This window comes from Notolabrus celidotus, chromosome 15, assembly GCF_009762535.1.
Source record: "Notolabrus celidotus isolate fNotCel1 chromosome 15, fNotCel1.pri, whole genome shotgun sequence".
In the NCBI taxonomy this organism is placed as follows: domain Eukaryota; kingdom Metazoa; phylum Chordata; class Actinopteri; order Labriformes; family Labridae; genus Notolabrus; species Notolabrus celidotus.
This window is the reverse complement of record NC_048286.1, coordinates 29,295,282-29,310,025: the sequence shown is the minus strand read 5'-3', so window position 1 is coordinate 29,310,025 and position 14,744 is coordinate 29,295,282. Positions and strand designations below refer to the sequence as shown.

At 41.0% G+C, this 14,744-nt stretch overlaps 1 protein-coding gene across 1 annotated transcript in view; it reads right to left on the bottom strand.

The window, feature by feature from the left end:
- Window positions 1–7,315: 7,315 nt before the first annotated feature.
- Window positions 7,316–14,744, bottom strand: part of zswim5 (zinc finger, SWIM-type containing 5) — an 83,600-nt gene continuing 76,171 nt past the window's right edge. Inside the window, exon 16 of the mRNA XM_034703737.1 lies at window positions 7,316–13,005. Within this exon, the coding sequence (XP_034559628.1) occupies window positions 12,143–13,005 (863 nt within the window). The 3' untranslated portion in view covers window positions 7,316–12,142. The remainder of the gene's footprint in view (window positions 13,006–14,744) is intronic.

Sequence of the window (14,744 nt, the reverse complement as noted above, 5' to 3'; positions counted from 1 at the left end):
GACACAGCTTGCTTTTAGATCATAGATTATTTAAAAGTGTGTCTTCTACTCTGGATTTTATAATAATTATTTTTTATTGATTAGTTTGGGTTTTTAATGAAATGTGTTCCAATAAGACATATCAGATAAATGACCTGCCTCCCGGCCTCAGCCCCACATCCTGAAAAAGTACAAGGTTGTCTGAGCCATTTTACAAAAGATGTCGATCCTTTATTGATTAAAACACTTAGGAGTGAGGGGAGGCAAGCTCAGTGTTATTTAGAAAAAACAATGCACACACACACACACACACACACACACACACACACACACACACACACACACGCACACACACACACACACACACACACACACACTCAGTCACAAAGCAGCTGAATTAATCCTGTGATTGGAAAAAGCAAATGAAACAGTCTTTCATTCATCTCAGTCCTTTGTTATCCTGTAGTACTCTAAACACACACACGCACACACACACACACACACACACACACACACACACACACACACACATAAAGCAAACACAAGGTTTTGTTACAGCCCCGCCCCCCTTCTATTGCGTAAATAGCAGAGACAAATGAACAAAAATCACTCTGACTGTCGGCAGGTAGGACTGAAGAGGCCGCTACTGTGTCAGTGGGCCTCTGGGAACAAAGTGACAGGCTGCAGGTGTGTGTGTGTGTGTGTGTGTGTGTGTGTGTGTGTGTGTGTTTGACATTGTGTGTGTGTGTGTGTGTGTGTGTGTGTGCGTATGTGTGTGTGTGTGTGTGTGTAAGAGAGGGAGAGAGAGAGGCTGCAACAATGAATATATGCTCTTTAGAAATGGAGATCAATTTCCACACGGTCTTTTTAAAAGGCTTTAGCAAGAGAATAATACATTAGTGTGTGTGTGTGTGTGTGTGTGTATGTGTGTGTGTGTGTGTGTGTGTGTGTGTGTGTTCTGTGTTTGTTTTTACATGTGTGTTTATATGCATGTTTTTCTGTTTGTGTGTTGTAAGTATGTGCTTCTGTGAACATGTGTGTGTGGCTTTTATGTGCTTATTTTGAGCTCATGCATTGAACAGGTGGATAAGGTGTGTTTTTTAATGTGTGTTTGTGTGTGTGTGTGTGTGTGTGCTTGTATGTGTATGTGTGTGTCTTTGAAGGAGGTCCAAGCTCCATCTCTCAGCAAATCAGCAGGCCTGAAAATCCAATCTGCCTGTAGAGACAGCAGGCTGTACATCATCTGCCAGGGATGGACACTATCAGCGCTTTATCAGTGACCGCCCCCCTCAAACACACACACACACACACACACACACACACACACACACACACACACTCTAGATCTTTCAATGACCACATGCATGAATGAACACACACATCCAAACACAGCGGCGGTGACAGAGACTGATCGGCAGGATTAGCATAGCGGTTGTTGTTGGGAGGCAGAGGGAGACAAAGTGAAAAGACCATGAGCTGCTTCACACTGGTGCAGATGCTGACAGCTGTGACTGCCCCTCTTTGCAGATGAAAACATATTATGGCACCATGTTTATCCTACTGATCTGGACCCTTGTTTCCTACATTCATGCAGCAGCCAACCTCCTGCACTAGACGTCTTGTTACAAAGATACAGCTTTTTTTAAAAACATCCCTACAGTCATTGGAGGTCACTTTGAAAGGTTTTTAAATAGAATTATCTGGGAAGTTTCTTAATCCACCAACAGTCCATTGATTAATTCACACATGTCGTGTAAAACCTTATGAATGTTTCTTATGTATAAACAATTTATTTCAACAAGAAGTAATAATAATAATAATAATAATAATAATAATAATAATAGTAGTAGATTTTATTTATAGGGGCCTTTCTGGACACTCAAGGTCACCTTTCAACATTCATAAATACATAAATACAACAGAATAACAATACAATACTAATAAAACAAAAGGGGGTGGGGATGGGGTCATTCCAGTCCTAAAGAGATAGGTTAAAGTGAGTATGCTTGGCAGAAAAGGTAAGTTTTGGGACAGGATTTGAAGGTGGTGGAAGAGGTGGAATTTTGTACGTCCTGGGGGAGAGCGTTCCAGAGGCTGAAGGCTCTCGACCCCATGGTAGTCAAGCAAGCAGGTGGGAGGGTGAGTTGAGTGGAAGAGGAGGACCTGAGACTACGGTAGGGTGGGTATTTTTGTATGGAGGAGGTCGATGAGGTACTGAGGAGTGAGGTTGTTGATGGCCTTGAAGGTGAGAAGCAGAATCTTAAAATGATGTTGTATTTGATGCCAGTGGAGTTGCTGCAGGACAGGTGTGATGTGGCTGGTGGAGGGGGTTCTGGTGAGGATGCGGGCTGCAGAATTCTGAACCAGTTGAAGTTTATGGATGGACTTGTCTGGTAAACCAAAAAGGATGGAGTTGCATTAATCTAGGCGGGAGGAGACCAGGAGAGAGACAGACGTAGGTGAGAGATGTAACGGAGATGGAAGTATGCTGACCGGGTGACATCATTGATGTGGGACTGGAATGACACTGTACTGTCGAGGATGACACCCAAGTCCACATAACCACCTTGATATCCTCTATTAGTTTGTGGTCTGCAGATTTGTAGCCTCATGTTCACTTTATTAGTCATTGCCATGTTTGTTTTTCAAACTCCAGAGGTCTTTTGACAAGGGGGTGGCTGTGAATTGACTTATTAACTATGCCTATGGATCATTTGTTAGCTTCCCAATGACAGTTGACTTGAGAAGGAACATTATCTATAGCAGGAGGGGGGGTCAAACTCATTTCAGTTCAGGGGCCTCATACAGCCCAATCTGATCTCAAGTAGGCCGGGACTGGGGGCACCCTTGGCCTAGCAGTCTAAGCAACAAGACCATATTGTTAGCTGAGTTTGCACACAGATGTATCATGAAAGTGAACTCTACACCTCCTTTCTAGTGTTATGGGGAAACGCGAATAAATTCATTTGTGCAAATGAATTACATGTAGTCAATGTAGAGACGCTAATAGACGCAAGTAGTGGTCTGGCGACACGAATGGCGCAATTCACTCAAATGACACGAATGATTCGCAAGAGTTGAAATATCTGAAATATCTGAACCCATTGCACCAATCATTTGTGTCTGGTTTGAACGCGACATTAGGAGGTGTAGTATATGAGCAACATGTGCAGTAGCAAGTTCTCCTGTGTTGTGTGACCACACAGGATACATTCAGGCACAGTGTTTAGCATTACAGTGTTGAGACATCTGCATTGTGGCAGCACTCACAGGTGCTAAGGCCACACATCCAAAAAATACATCTTTCTACACATCCACCATGAGCAGTACAGAAAGTCTTACTTGTGTGGATTGATTGAAAATGGAGAGATGAGGGGAGGCGGCACTAACTAAGGAGAGAAAGATTGAGCATATAGCAATCACTTCTCCATCTATCTGTCTGTGTAATTAATATAAATCTGCTCATTTACCATCGGCCAATCAATCTGGATTTACACACACACACCCACGCACACACTTAACACTTCTTTATGGCCTGATTGTCTGCTCACACGGCTCTGCAGGAATCAGTAATGAATGAGAACGAAGCGTTGAAGAATAATATTCTGAGAAGAGACAAATGAGTGAAAGATTGATGGAACCGTCTCAGCCGCCGCGTGCTTCATTTATCAATAATGGCACGGGTTAGACGGCTGAAACATGCAGGACTGAGCCTCACCAGCTGGTGAGTCTTTCTGCTTTTTTATCCTTATATTGTTGTTGTGATGGAGAGGTACTCTCAGGGCCTGAAGACATTACAGCACTGGCACATATTCAGCTGCTGAACAGGAACAATGCACATAACAGATGTCTTTACAACTTAAACTACACAAACATAAAATGTGTGTTCAGTGATGCATTTTAAAGTTAACCTTCAAATGTCAGCATGTTCCTTCAACTTCCTGGCTTGAACAACATCAAATGTAAAGACGTATATTCATACGCATTGTGTGGTGGATTAAGCATTAGCATGGCTCATATTAACTCCTAGCAGATTTAATATCAGACGAAATTACCTGGGTCATTTACATCAATGTTATTCCGTACAAAGTCTTCTCCTAAAGCTGCAAACTATTGACTGTACATAAATATGGATGATGCCCCTCCATCTCGTCCAATTGTGAAACATTGAAGACAAATTACCAAGACAATAGATGCAGACATGTTGCACTAGTGATGTATTTTGGAGTCAAGGCATGCACTTAGCCGGGTAAATGACGTCTTGTCTCCTTTCTGCTAACAAAAACAAACATTTCATTTCCAGATGAAACATCAAAGATCCCTCAGGTCACTACAGGTCACACCACAACAGATTCTCATCCTGACGAAATACTGTGTTGTTTACACTTTATATACATCCACCGGTAACCATGATTCTTTCCAGGGCCTTGCAGTTGGTCAACAATGAAATCCATCCTGGCGTCCAAGTCGTAGCTCCACCGGTAAAGCAATCTGTATCTCAATATTTTGTGTAAATGCCTTTCAGAAATAATGCTTCCTTGCAATGCCAGGCTTTTCAGAATGTCTTTGTAGCTCATTCACAGCCTAAAATAAACTTCAATCATACGATCTCTGTCCATCGTGTAGCTTTAGCCCCTCTACTGCCTGTACCTTAGACCAGGGCTTCCCAAACTTTTCATCCTGCGACCCCCAAAATACAGGTGCCAAAGACTTGCAACCCCCACTGTCCCTCATAGTGTTTTAACGTGGCTTCATTTAGCTGGTCTGCAGAAAATTAACCTACCTATATGAGAATGTCATATATGTATCTTTTTGCCAGATGACTGTCATAAAGAGCAAAGGCAAAAAGAAAAGCAGAAAACTCATTACGTTTATTTTCAAGGTTTTATTTTTTTACACTATTTTTAGATAACTTAAAAAAAACATTCTGGACGAAATCTCATGACCCCCCATTTGTGTCTCATGACCCCCCAGGGGTACCCGACCCCCACTTTGGGAACCCCTGCCTTAGACCTTAGAGAAGGTGCGCTCGATTTGCGTACCCAGCTGTCCAGGAATGATATTAATATCATTAATTTGTATTTTGTGCGCACAAAATACTAATTTGTGGCCACAATTTAGTATTTCAGGCACAAATAAAAAAAATTTCTTTAAAAAAACCCCAAACTTTAGAAATAGTTAAACTTGTCAGAACAGTAAAATCAATCATTTCCTGAATGATATTAAAGCTCCTGTGAGGACATTTTGGTTTAAGCTATCTCTGTACTAACTCAGCCTGTACTTGTGTTACCATTTAAAGTTTTTTTATCCTGCTGTCTTTTAACAATCAAATGTCACTCGTCATTTTTTGCAAAGGAAAATGTGTTAAATGGCAGCATGTAATTTAATACTTCATCCGATGTCTTTACCCTGGATCAGAAGCAGTTTCAGGCCCTGAAAAAACAGAATGGAAATAGAGTAGAAATAATGTATCTTGTAGGCTGTGGTCTCATTGGGTTTTGTAGCTCATAACAAAATACACTTCAGTCTATGTCAGGCTTTTTAAAGGCAGAAGAACATGTGCGTCCGAGGATACACAAAAGGACTCTGACAGCAAAATGCAGCACTGAGAAATGACAAAACACAGCAACACTTAGACTCAGAACAGTACTATGGTTAGAGTTTGTTAAACTAGTTATGGTAAAGGTAGCCCCGTTTGTAGAAGTTTGCTTGTGTTCTGGTTCACGGACGATTTTTCAACAAATGGGCCCAGCTGACCGAGGGTCTCCTTTGGGTAATACACTTATTACCAGTGGTGGACAGTAACAACGTACATTTACTTGAGTACAGTACTTAAGTACATTTTGTGAGTATCTGTACTTTACTTAAGTACATTTTGTGAGTATCTGTACTTTACTTAAGTACATTTTGTGAGTATCTGTACTTTACTTGAGTATTATTTTTTTAGGGAACCTATTACTTTTACTCCACTACATTTCTATCAGTGCTCTAGTTACTCACTACTTTAGCTTTGAAGTCAGCTCATGAATTTCCTTCTCTTTTCTGAAATCTGATCCCACGGTTGAACGTTCTCCTCTACTGTTCCCCCTGCTACTACAACATGCTAACTGTCTCCAACAAAAACAAACTCATACGCACCACAAACACTGCCACCAAAATCGTCCGCCTCCCCACACCCAACCTGTCTGACCTCAACAACAGAGCCATCATACGCAGAGCACGCACTATAACACTGGACCCCCAACACCCCCTCTACTCGGTCTTCACACTACTCCCCTCCGGTCGCAGATACAGATCCCCTTACTGTAGGCGAGCCCGGTTTGGCAGAAGCTTCGTCCCATCGGCCATAGCACTGCTAAACAGAATGCCACTGTAATGTGTCCGGTGTGTTTATATGTGTCCGGTGTGCATATATGTGTCCAGTGTGTTCATATGTGTCCAGTGTGTTCATATGTGTTCGGTGTGTTTTATATGTGTCCAGTGTGTGCATATGTGTCTGGTGTGTATATTTGTGGGATGTGGTGCACCATTGCTGTGAGGCTGGGTGGATGTTTATGGTTATTGTGTTCATACATGTATTCCTGTACAGATGGTGGCAACAAATCTTCTTATTAAGGACAAATAAAGATCTATCTATCTATCTATCAAACACAGAGCAAATTTCACTCAGATCAGGCAGTTCATGTAGAGGTGGTAATGATGTCTATAATTCTCCACCTGAGCCCCCATGGCCATATCTTCAGTCCGTGTTAGAGGTTTTTGAAATGAAGAATGATATGTATCGTTTGAAATGTTCTCCCTGTTTCCCACTCTGCCCAAACAAACAAACATTCACTGACCGACCTGAGAAAGCGTGTTGAGCTACGTAACATTTGTTTCAGTCCAGATGAACATTTCAAACTAAGCTGTCTGTGCTTGGAGTAACATAGTTGCTGTTTTTATTCCATGGTATAGTTTTTAGATATTTCAAGTAACCGTTTCTAGATAAACATGATGTAACAGAATGTACTTCTATGTATTCTTCACTGCACTTATGCATTGTGAAAATACAATGTTTAAAGATTTTTTAAGAAGTACTTTGAACACTTTAGTATTTTTAAAAGCAAGTACTGCAGTACTTTAACTCAAGTAATAATTTGACAGAACAACTTTCACTTGTATTGGACTAATATTTGACCTGGAGGATCTATACTTTGACTTAAGTAATGAGGCTGTGTACTTTGTCCACCACTGCTTATTACTGACAAATTCCTCATATGACATTACTTCAAATAAAGAACTATCCCTCTCTTTAAGTGTTGAGTCACGTTTGAGCACATGTAGAAAAAGAGTCCTGTAACGTGTTTCACACTTTATTCATAGAAAAGCACTGAGATTCCAACACAAATCAATATAAAATGGTAGTAGCGTTACATAAATAGTAATAAATTCTCGCTTTATAGACAGTAGCTCAAGAAGTTGCACAAAAAATTACAAATAAAAACAAAAACAAAAACAAGTGTTGATGATAAGCTATCATACTTCTGTGGCAACAAATACTGGAAATACCTTTTCATAATCAGTAGCACAAAGAGGCAACAAACACTTTCAAATTTCCCTTACATTAGAGAGAATCCAAAAAACAAAACAAACTGGGAAACAGTAGGTGAACTAGATCTCTACCAGCAAATAGTACGCTCCTACAAAAGAACGAAGGAGAAGAAAAGAAAGAAAAGACAACCTCAGGAACTGGCTGAAAAACAGAGTTTGAACTTCTTTGTTATAATGCTGTCAGTGAATGCATCACACAAAGGCAGCTTTTCAAGTTTAAAACATAGTAAATGATGTCCCTCTGTCATGGATGAATCAGGAAAAAACAGCCTCAACATGCTAACTCAGTAGCAAACAAATGTAATAAGACTTTTTGAATTCTCAATTTTCAGTAATGAAAGAAGAAAATCTGATTTTTTTTTGTTTGAAAGTTTATGCAGAGCAAAGGCTGCCGCACTGGAATGAGTGGTTTTTAAGAAGTAACAACAGAAGAAAGCTGCTCACTGACACATTGGTGCATTGCTTCAAACCAAAAGCCTCCCTACATGAGAGGAGGGGATGAAGAACAGAAGATAAGAGAAGGAAACAACCATGAGACAGAGGAGGTGGAGTCAGCCAGTTTTTGGGCTGAGGAGAGTTGATAGAAAGAAAAAATAAAAATTAACACGAGGTCATCCACAGGCCGTCTCTGTCTGACTCTGACATTTGTGTTTTGTTCTGTCTCACTGCAGTGCCGCCACTCGACACCTCTGAGAAGACACTAAAGGCTTGAGTCCTGATTAAATCAAAAACAATAAGGACGTAAAGCAAAAATAAACTTTGTACATTGATCGGTCACAAAGGCATTTCCCAACATTTTCTTTTTTTCTCCTCTAAATGTTGCAGCGTATGCCGGCCACTGCGCAACATCCACACACAAGCATGCTGGGTCTTGTCTTTTACCCCCCCCCCCTCCCATCTTTTAACAATGGTTCAGTCCACTCTGTTTCTTTTTCTGAAAGCTTTTTTGGGGGCAAATTTTAAGAGGTGACAAGACCATCAGAGCGGTTCTGCATAGTCAAGGTTTAGTACGAATCTGTTTTATCAATGAATGCCTTCCTCGCCCTCCTTTCTCCCGAACGACATGCTTCCTTTAGGAACACAGATTTTTTTTTCTTTGCAAATCAAAATATATATAAAAAACTAAACAAAAATAGATATTATAGCAAAAACAAACAGAAAGAAATGTACACAGGAGCACCTGAGAAATGCCTTGAAGTCTTACAAAAACGCTGTCAAATTCCCCCGCCCCAAAACAGTTCAAGTACACCCCCACCAAAAACAAACAAAAGAACGTAAAAATAAAGAAAATCACAGAACATACTTATCATAAATAATTATAACTTTACAATTTTCTGAATTGACACTTTAATATTTACAATATCTTAAATGCTTAATGCTACTACTTTTTGTTTTGTTTCTTTAAGTGATGTCCCTGAGAACTGAGTTTAGCCTCTCTTTTCTTTCTTTTGCTCAGTTATCCTTTTTTTCCATCCATTCTTCCGTCTGCGATTCTTCAGATCAAAAAAAAAGGCCCAGAGTTGTGGCTGACTACCCAGATAGTGGGTGAAGGTAGCTCTCGTGGAATGTAAAAGCAGACAAGAAAATGTTCCTCCATTCAAATAATAAACAAAACAAAAAAAACCATTTCTGTTTAATTCTCCGGTCATCGGCAGGCTGACTCGTTTACTGTGTTGTTTCTGTGTCTGCGATCCCTTACTCAGTCATACAGTTTACTCAACAATCAATAAATAAATGCTGAAGCAGGCAGGAACGTACTGAAGAGGTATTTGTGTGAAGTGCTTATACGATGACGTGTAGTCCGACCAGTAAAGATTGAAGCTCCTGCTGCTCTGTATACTGCCGTTTAACAACAACACTTCTTTACTGGGTAAGAAGAGGGGACACCGACGACCCTCAGAAAGAAGAAAGAACTTTGCGTGCCAAGGCATGTGGTCTCAAAAATGTAGGATTAAGTCATAAAACATACAGTACTTTGTGTTTCTGCCATGTGGGTCTGCAAAGACAAGGCCCCTTGTCCAAACAGGGTGATCACAAGCATCCACAGGTGAGGTGCATCCCTTTTCCATCACAAGAACAATGAGCGTGTTTAGAACTTTTAAATATCTGCCTTTTCATTTTTTATGTCACTGAACTACCAGGCATCTATTTTACTTTGGTCACCTTCGGACAGTGGAGCAAGCTAACACAGCTAGAGTAAAATCTTATCAGTATAAAACCGGCTATTGCTAACATGTTACTGAACAGTTGCTAACATGTTCATCTGGCACAGATGGAGAAACATGATGGAGTTAATTTTTTCTGCCACCTCACAAATTTAATCCAGTACTTACTTCAGACGACATTTTAAAGACTTTTATTTTCCCGCCAAATTGTCTGGTATGTTCACTAGCTAGCTGCTAACTTTGTTCGTCTGTTGTTTGGTGATTGGCAGCTAACACTTTCACCAAACGTAGCTAAGTTTTGTGGTTTGAAGCCGAAATACAAAGCAGTGTGAGACTCAACTTGAGACTTTTAAGGGGAAGATTTTTTTCTAAATACTTAGCAACATAATGCTAAGAGGTGTTGCAGAGTTTACTGGGCCCACCAGGTTGCCATAGTATGCTAATTTACACATCTAGCAGAAATGTAGCAATGTTAGCTCTAAGTAAAAAAATTGAAATAAAGTATTATGGAAATATTTCACTGAATTTCAGAATCATGAACTTTCTTCATCTGCTAGCTGCTAACTGTGTCAGTTATTGTTGCTCAGCCAAATGTTTAGCTTTTGGCTGAAAAATGCTAGCTTTGCTGTGCAAATCATGACTGACACTGTGACTCACTTCACAGTAAATTTATATAGTTAGCCAAATGAAGCTAATATAGTTGGAGAAATACATTTTGGTAAACTAAAATGTTGGACAAAGGCAGAGATTTTATCCTTATCATTAAGGATGTTCAGTTTATTGTCTTGATGATTAAGTCCGTACAGAATAATAATAGTGGTAGCTTGACCAATGAGCAATAACTAGAGCAGGGGTTCCCAAACGGTTCAATCTGTGACCCCCAAATAAGAATGCCAGAGACTGGAGACCCCCACTGTCCTGATGTGGTTGAATGTTGCTCACAAAACTAGTAGGCCAATCCCAAAACCTACAGATATCTTTGCAATTTAAAGAAGGCTATAGCAGGATAATTTCCTTAGGCTACACATTTTGTATGTTTTTATAAGAAAAGGATAAAAGATGCAATTTTAGATCATTCTAAGTTTTTATAGATTTTTGGAAGGCATCTTGTGACCGCCCAAGGGGTCCCGACACCCACTTTGGGAACCACTGAACTAGAGCACAGGTCACCACACAGCGACGGTGAAAAATAAACCACCTTGCTTCATTTGAAGTTCAGAGAAACTATCACTAAAGTTCTTAGTTCCTGCTCATGTTCTTGGGATGGAAAAGGAGCTTCAGCTTCAGGCAGAGTTAACAGCCAACAGTCAATGAAATCAACCATTATGATCCAAAGCTTCCTCGCTGAATGCAAGAGGGTGAAATTAATGCCGCGAGGTGATAAAAGTGAAGCTCAGACATGACTTATATTGCTTTTGACTGAATCTTGATCTAGTGAGGGAAAGAGGACCAGAGATTTCAAAGGTTTTGGCCACAGGCAGCGTTACAGTTGGTGGTGTCTGGAGATGGGAATACTGTGACCACACCTTTCATCACAGTTGTGTAATGTCACTGTTGATAAGCCTCAAGGAGTACAAAGGAGATATACTGTGTAAATGTATGTGCACGTGGAGCCTCAACTAGTCTACCTTTGCTATAACATCCTGAAAGATGTACTCTCAGGCGACGTGATTCTTCGTCTGTGAAAGAAAAGCTCTGACCAGCAGGTGTGGAGGGTTTGAGCTAGTCTACTGTGGCTTTAGTCAAGTTTGTACACCTGTTGGTAAAGAGAAACCACATGTGTGTGTTTCTGTATTCACCCCTCTCTACTCTAAGATGCCCTGAAGGAAACATGAGCCCATTTCTGTTAGAGAAGTTAAAGCTGACAAATAATACAGTCGAGGTATGAAAGTAACACTTTGTGTGTTTTTGACCTCAGTGGGTTTTCCTTTCTTTTTGGAATGATGTGTTCACTTTAAAACTTCTTCTTTTTCTTCTTCTTCCTAACACCAGCTGAAAGTGTCTTCTGGCTCAAAGTCCAACAAAAGCTTTTGGTTTTTCAATCGTCATGTGCCACCACGAAACAAAAGTTCCTTTTTGTTTGTTTTCATCACAATCTTTTCGACTTTTACATTAAAAGTTTAACATGAGTTAGAAAGGGGTAAAAGCTTCGTTCTTCCTTTTTCTTTGACATTTAAAGCCGGCTTCCCTCTTTTTGCTGTCTCAATAAAGTAGAGCAATGCACTGCGAACACTTCCTGGTTCACATTCAAGAAACAAACAACAAAACAGGACAAAAAATTTAAGACTTAGTCAACAAATGGCTCAACGAAAGAAGTAAAAATACAAAGAATGCAAAAAACCTTAAATAGAAACAAATAAGTTTAACTACTTCCCAAGAAGAGGGTCCTTTTTGAGGGCGGGGTTAGGTCAGCCGAAGCGCTCCCTGACTAACATCATCAGTTTCTTTTTGCCCTTGTAGATCTGTTTCAGGTTGTCTATGAACTGGGCGAACTGAATGTGTCCGTCCTGTGCCAGCAGGAAAGTCTCCCGTGCTTTGCTCAGGAACTCAATGAACTCTCCGTAGTGCCTCGGACTGATGTGCGTCAGTCGGGAGTGCGTGGTGTTGATGTAGGCTGAAATTGTGGCGTCCAGGAGCTGCCGCAGTGGCGCCTTGTCTGTTGACATCAGCTTCCCAGAGTTCCTTCTCCCAGGAATGCCTGCGAGACCCGGCGCTGTCATGGTGCAGCGGCGGAGGATGTCAGACAGCACCGTGGCGCAGTGCACGCTTTTCACCACTAGAGGGATAATGGCTGCGAGCTCATTCTTTCCAAGCGAGTGGCTGAGCGCGCAGGCCCAGAGCACGTCGTTAATGGCTGGGTGAGTGTCCTGGTTGTACGCCAGGTTAAGATGTGTCATGGCGAGGGAGGCCAGCTTGAAGGAGCGCAGCGGGTATCCTCTGTGCTCCATGTACCTGGCGATGGTGAACAGCTGGGAGTAGGTCATACCAGTGGATGCTGCATCGATCACGATCTGGTAGGCCGTCTCGAAGGCGATGTGGTCCTTCTCGCAGAGTGTCAGGGCTGACAGAGCGCAGTTCTGAGGGTCCTTCATGGCGCACTGCAGGGCCAGGGTCCGAGCACAGCTGGCAAGCTCCTCCCGCTGCGGGTAGTCCAGGCTGAGGCGCAGGATGGTGTTGTGGGACATGACGGTGGCTGCCACGATGCTGGTGGCCTCAGTGGGTGTGAAGAGGGTGTACCAACTCTGCAAGATGCTCACCAACGCCCGAAGACCTGAGGGGGAACCAGAAGATTTTACATTCATTGTTTAGAAATGGAAATCATACATTTCAGAGCGCTGGAGTGGTTCTTTGTTCTTGGACTAAATGTGTTCTTTAATGGTTTAAAAGTTTATTGTTTGTTCATGCTGCTGCACCCTCAGTTAGGTCTTCAGTATCCTCCAAAACATTCAGATTCAGTTCTTGAATTTTAAACATTCTGTATGATCAATAATGTTATCATCATTATTTGACAGGAAAGTTCCTTCCTGAAGGTGTTGCTGTCCAGGGTTAGAGCAGGGTCAGGTATACTTTGATCATTTTAAGGAACATAGACTTTGACCTTGCTTGGGTGTGGAACTGTATTATATAAGGCTTTTTTCGACTGCAGGAACTTCACCCCGGAACTAGGGACTTTATCCCAGAACTGCGTGCTTTTCGACCTGAGGAACCAGGGTCTAAATTTAGTTCAGGGGTAGTTAATCTCCCCCCTGAAAAGCACCTGCTTGGGGGTAGTACTTTTCAAAGGTCCCAGGACTTTCTGGGGGCAGGGCCTGCAATGCTGAACCTGTCTGATTGGTAGATTACCTGCAGTGTTTTTATTCCGCCTGCTGTCTATAATAACATCACACACATCTGTGATTCACTTGATTTCTCTTTCTTTAATTTGTTCTATCTTTTTAATATGTGAGTGTACTTTTCAAAAGAAGGAGCTGTGATTCACTTGATTGAGCAGCTTGTAACACTAGTCTTCTCTAAACCCACTGTGAATGTGTCTCTCTCGGTGTTAAGGTTTTAAAAGTGACCCTGTGAACTGGAGACCTTCAGCAACAACAATGGGGGCACAGGAACCTTTTAGTTCTGGGTAAAGTAGTTCAAAAGACTCCAGAACTATTGGTCGAAATGCACCTATAGATCAGTTGTAAATGCAGACTGCAGCTCCTGATATAGCTGTAAAACTTATGTTGTACTAGATACATAGGGCTGCCTTTCTCTCAGGTCTCTTTACTTTAATGTCACAAACCAACTCTGGCTGAAACTGCACTGGGTTTGTTTTCTTGAAATATTTGCTTTGATGAAATTGCTTTTCATTTAATCTTCTGGCTGCATATGAAGCCACATGTAAAGCCTGTTTTTAAAAAGCTTCATCTCCTACTAAACTGACATCTTTGATTTGATTTGATCAGCCATAAACTGTGATGACCAGAATGACTCCTCATGAATTGCTGCCTCCTACTTTATGATGAGCACTGGAGCCCAGTGATGCCAATGTATCAGCCAATCAGACTGAGTGTGTTTGTCTAATTTCTCATCAAATTATTAAACAAGTTGAATACTTACTTCATGAAACTTGTCAGATTTTTTCTTACTGCATTGGCAGATATTTGTAATTATTAAAATGAATTAAACCCTGATATTTGCCTTGCATATCTTTAAAAAGATTTATAATTGGACCTGTCAGATCAATCAGGCTTTTACTCAGTGTAATGAAATATCTTGACTGATAATTAGACAAATACAGCCGCTCACATTGGACTTTTTGGAGTGTGCAAACAGACAATTATTCAATGATTTGAAAACCTTTTAAAGAATTACACATAATGTGTGTGGACGCCTCAGTTTTTGACACAAGAGGTCACTGAGTGATAAGATGAGGATGAAAATGGTGATAATGTGCTTCAGATAATACATAGGAGTTAAACTACTTCTTGAAAGAACAAAAGGTGTTTTAAAAAGTGTTCATCCCTCCAGTAA